The 5,408-nt window shown below is 39.3% G+C and overlaps 1 protein-coding gene across 1 annotated transcript in view; it reads left to right on the forward strand.

The window, feature by feature from the left end:
* Positions 1-5,256, forward strand: part of STRBP (spermatid perinuclear RNA binding protein) — a 37,209-nt gene extending 31,953 nt beyond the window's left edge. The window contains exons 15-16 of the mRNA XM_065418904.1: positions 1,946-1,990; positions 4,825-5,256. Coding sequence (XP_065274976.1) covers positions 1,946-1,990; positions 4,825-4,901 — 122 coding nt within the window. The 3' untranslated portion in view covers positions 4,902-5,256. The remainder of the gene's footprint in view (positions 1-1,945; positions 1,991-4,824) is intronic.
* The last annotated feature ends 152 nt before the right edge of the window (positions 5,257-5,408 follow it).

Genomic DNA, 5,408 nt, shown 5'->3' on the forward strand with positions numbered 1-5,408 from the left:
CTTGCTGCTGTGCTGAAATGCGTTCCAGAGTAGAGAACTGTGGGGATTATGCTGGCAGATTTGGAAGTCGTGCTCTCGGGAGCACCCCACACAGTCTGGGGCTGTGAGCAGAGGTGCCTATTAACAGCTGTCATGTTGGGAGAAATGAAGGAAGGAAATTCACATTCATATTCTGGCTGATGTTGCTCTGTAATGTTGGCCGCGTTGCTTTGAGCAGCAAAACTGCAAGTCTAAATTAAAAGGCTTTTTGGTTCCCATTTATACTTGGGCCCCTTCACATAGAATTCACTTTGCTGGTCAGGCTGTTTTAGTGTTGATTCCCATTGGCAGGTTAGCAGCCACAAAACTGTAGCTACAGAGACAATGAAGTGCATAGCAACTTCTGGGTTTCCTCTGTGTTTTGCTTCATCTAAAATAGTGTATCTCACCTGGTGAGTCACAACACCTGGGGAGTGGGTGGTTGTGAGGCGTTGAAAATCATACTACAATCTAAAGCAAAGAAAATCTCGCTCCTCCATTCCCTGCATACTGTTATCCTTCAAGGTCAGGTATTCTCTGTGAACTTCTCTAGCTACACAAACAAATTACATAGGCTTATCATTATTGTCTATTCATTTTATATGGCGTGGAATCACAAAAATTTGAATTTGAATAAGGGGTTGCCAATCTGAAGATGTTGAACCACACTGGTGCAGGAGATCATGTGCAGGAGTTGGGGATGGGAGGAGAATCTCCTCCATTTCTATATATTTTATTTTATTCTTTGGTCTCTCTGCCTCCAAAGTTCCACGGCCAACACTCACTTAGCTTCCAAAGAGTAAAACCCTGATCATTAGTGCTCAAGGTTTTTTAGGATATAGCATAAACTCTAATTACACCCTTCATCAGTTCCCAAATGTTAATAGAGCAGCCCTGTAGTTGGATATATTTACCTCCTGGCGCAGTCAGCAATGTGGTGCCTTCATTGTTCCTGTATATTGATGTAATCATAAATATTAAAAACCAGTAATTCATTTTTAATGGACTTGAACATTGTTTCTGAAACTGCTTTTCTGCCTGAGGAGTCATTTCTGAGACATTGTAACCTGCTAGAGGCACAGTCCTTGCCAGCATGGAATTCTTCCAGAAATAGGTTTAATTTCCCAGCCATCATACTTGTTAAGCATTTATTTCTCTTGGCCTACGTTACCTTTTTCCTCTTCAGCCTCCCACACCCCAACCTAACCCCCCTCAAAAAAAGCTTTACCAGGCATGAATGGTACTAAGTCTTAATGAAATAGCAAGCAGTAATAACCAAGAACAATGCTGTCACCATTCCTTTTTATTCAGCAACTGAATGTATCCTCTGACTTTGCATGCCTCCTATCCCCATGATGGTTTGGTTTATTTTTTTTAAGCTGCCATCAGTGCTTACTTACTATCCAGCCATTCAGATGTCTTCTGTGGAATATGTTTGGACTCTGCGGAAACCAAATGGCAGTGTTCTTAATCACCAAAAATATCTGCTGCTGATTTGGACCTTTACCATGGGCCTCCAGGTTTCCCTTTTCCTAAGTGGGGGATTGAGGACAATGACTATTTTGTGCATTAAGTCATATCTGTATTTTATGAAGAGAGTCTGTAAATGGGGCCTTGCCAACTCTTGCAGTGCGACAATATTGACTGGAAAGTTTCAACCAAGAGAGAAAATTAAGGAAAATAGAAAGAAAGGTGGAGCTTCGCTCTTCTATGCTAAAGCTGCCAAAAAAGGCGTAAGATGCCTTGTTTATTTTTGCAGCCAGAATCTGGAACGATTACAGCCAAATGCTGCTTAAGTATTTTAACTTAAATGGGAGTGGATTTTCTGTTGTGTATGGCCCCTGTGTTGTTAAGTTTGCGACCTTTGATATGATTCTTCATATGCTGGGGGGAATAAAGCCAAACGCTTGTTCTGTTTGTATTGTAGGCTATGGGGCACCTTATGGGTACAGCCCAGCTGCGCCAGCCTACGGTATGTATGACCTATTAATTAACTGAACTAGAAATGGTATTGAAACTATCATGGCAGTCCAAAAATAGAGATTGCCCTAGAGTTTGCAAGTGATCCAAGAAAATCAGAGCTCACTTTAAATATGACAATGAGGACATTTAAATTGATGCCATAACCTTGTGGTTCTTGTTTTGGTTGGAGTAGCTTTTTGCCTATGCTTTGCCTGAGTGTGGAAGGACTGCTTGTTCTAACTGCCTGTTCCCTTTAATAGTGAAATTGAATATTTTGAAGTAGTTCTCCTACTTTTTACAGCCAACTTGTGCTCCATTCAAAGAATACCTAAGGGCCAAATCTAACATCCTTGAAATATTACTCTAATGCTCCTTGGCTAAACATTGGTAAAATGATGGTCCGTAAGTTAGACTTGTGGGCATTTCCTCTTATTGCAATCAGTTGTTTGAAATGCCCACTGCCACAAACATCTCATAACCAGTCCAAACACGTTTTATATAGTTGCAGGATGAATACTGCTGTTTGGGTCAGGCTAACGGAGTTTCTGTAGGTTACTTAGAGATCAGACTGCAAGGCTGCTAAGGCACTATAACTTGCCACTGCCCCTTTCTGCTAAGAAGCCCAGTGAAATCCAGGATGGCAGTGCAATATATTTCATATGGACTAAAATAAACATAGGGCCTCTTTCATAGCTCCAGAGTACTTTCTCCTGCCCCCCTCTTCCCCCCCCCCCGCCGCTTTTTTAAATACTAGACTAATAAAGCCTATTTATCTCTAACTGGCCTTTTGGTTACTTTGAATGAGGTTTATGTGGCAATGGGGGCAAAACAGTTTGGAGTCAGTGATATGTTCCGACACACTAGAGTAAAACAAGGCGCTGTCTCTCAGAACCAGTTCTGATCTTCTGTGTGTACAGAACCTGTCTTCTATAACTGGGTAAGATTCTGTAGCTCTCAAATGGCAAAACCACATGATTACTCCAGCAGCCTTTTTTTTTTTATTTTTCAAAGGGGAAACCTAATCCTCACTATACCAACCATTCCTGTGCTGGGTTATTACCCTAATGCTTGCTTCCGTATCGAATCTGAATAAAAGTGGTGGCTAACAGTAACTCCACCTGATTACAAGTGTAGAAACCTTATCTGACCAGGGAAATATTACGGAACTGGGTAACTTGATTTCTACACCTTGGGAAATAACCTTTTCCATTCTAAATGATGCACACTATAAATACAGCTATAGCCTCTTGTGCTGTCCCCTGATGATGAAAATGCTGCGGCTCTAGTATTGTTGGTGTCTAGGAGCACCTACCACGCAGGACTAGCTGCTACCATTCTATGCTTTCTTCTGTGGAGCAGGGCAAGGGAACTGGCCAGTGAGGTGCCTTTACTCGGATAAGGAATTTCCTCTGATTTAAAGCAGCTTTTCTTATCTTAGTAGAAATATATGAATTGGCCATCTGTTTTCACATTGCAGCAGGTGACACTAGCATTTCCCATAAAGCATAGTCTGTATTCTTGATTATCTTTAATGCACTGTTATTGATAACAAAGGGAACCTCTACCCACTCACCCAGCAGGAGATCACATATTTAGTTTGGGACCTGTTTCATTAGTGGCTTATTTTAAACAATCCCTTTTGTAGCCTTCATCCTTGTATGAAACATTAAGAAGTGGGTATTGAATATGACCCTGAGATAGTCTAAGATGGCTGGTACTTGACTATCCGTATCTCTTATTGGCAGATAGGTTATATATAAGAATATGGGGTGAAGTCCTGGCCCCACTGAAGTAAGTGGTAAAACTCTCATTGACTTCAGTGGGGCTGGGAGTTTTACCTACAATCCTTCTTTCTCTTGGTTTGTTTTTTCCTTCCCCTCCATCTTCTCATAACATCTGTGTTGGAGCCTGAATTGTAATCGCTTAGATATTTACGTGTGGCATATCGCTGACTTCAAAGTCTTGTGAAATCTGCTGCCCCCATTTTTCGCATAAAGAGTTTTTCTGTTTTAATGTCTTATTGTGATGCAAAGTACTGAAATAATGCTTTTCTGGCTGTAAGGTAAATATGTCTCTTTGCCTTTGTAAGCTGTTGCATGTTGGGAAGTTTCACTTTGATCATCTGGTGCTCTGGAATACCTGCTGTTGCTGCTTTGTGATTTCTAAATGGATACGTAGGTTAAATATTAGAATTTAAATAGGAACCATTAAAAAAAAAAGTATTTAAGTATGCAGAAGTTTGTGAGGCCACAAGAACGCTATAATAATCCTGAGATTAGGCAGATATTAATCTTTCCAGATTTGCCACTTCAGTACAATATGAATAAATGCAGAAAGTCTAAATGGATATAGAACTTGATTGAGTTATCAGTGCCTGGTTTCGACAGATCCAAAGGGAGGTTTGTCAAAACTGTGCTGTGCCCTTTTTTTAAGGACTTCTGTGTATGCACAGCAGCATTTTCTGTCTAAAATCTTTGCAGTTGTAGCTGGCCTGTTAAATTACTTCAGGACACTGAACAAGATAGTGTGGACAATCTATCTTAATAAGAACGTAAATTAACTTTCCAGATCCAGTCTGGTTCAGTGTAACATGGTACTGACTACTTCTGGAACGTATTGCTAATGCTAAATTAATAAACATCAGAATGATAAAATCTAATATGTTATATTAAGTTTAAAGCATTACAAAATGTTGAAATGTTCTGCTTATGGGATTCAATGCCCTCGAAGCTCATTGACTGACTCATCTGGAAAGGGTTAATGAGAACATTACTGTAAGCTTTTACTTGACTTTATTGGATCATTGAACTTATTTGGAGTCCTCTCCGTTTCTTCTCTCTGTAGGTATACCCAAGAGAATGGTTCTGTTACCAGTTATGAAATTCCCAACATATCCTGTTCCCCACTACTCATTCTTTTAGCAAATGGCAGAAGCTAATTCCTATTGATTGAACAACACAGTACAGTACAGAATGTTAGAAGAGAAAAAAGCCTTTTTATCCTGTTTTCTTTGAACACATACTTGAGCAAAGTCATTTGTAAAGAAACATCTTTTCCTACTTTTTGATTTTAACAAAATGCAAATTTAGTTCTCTAAAACTTGAAGAAAAAAAAAATGTTCTGTGAAATGTTACCTCATTTTCAAATAACTTATACCAGCCTTCTGTTATAGGGAAGAACTAGAAGCTTAAATCTTACGTTTTAAATGAAGTATCCGATTATGTAAAATTAAATTTGTGAAGGATGTATAGAATATAAAACACTGATCACAAATAAACGGTTTTGTCGTAACACAGAGTACTGCCTGTTTCCTAATGCAGTCACACAGAATCTCAGTTAATGACCTGTATTTGTTGTAGGGCTACTTAATTCAGAGTGTAGTTATTTAAAAAAAACAAACCAGTAATACAATAGAAACTTTTCAGTTA

The sequence above is a fragment of the Emys orbicularis genome, chromosome 18, assembly GCF_028017835.1.
Source record: "Emys orbicularis isolate rEmyOrb1 chromosome 18, rEmyOrb1.hap1, whole genome shotgun sequence".
Lineage (NCBI taxonomy): Eukaryota > Metazoa > Chordata > Testudines > Emydidae > Emys > Emys orbicularis.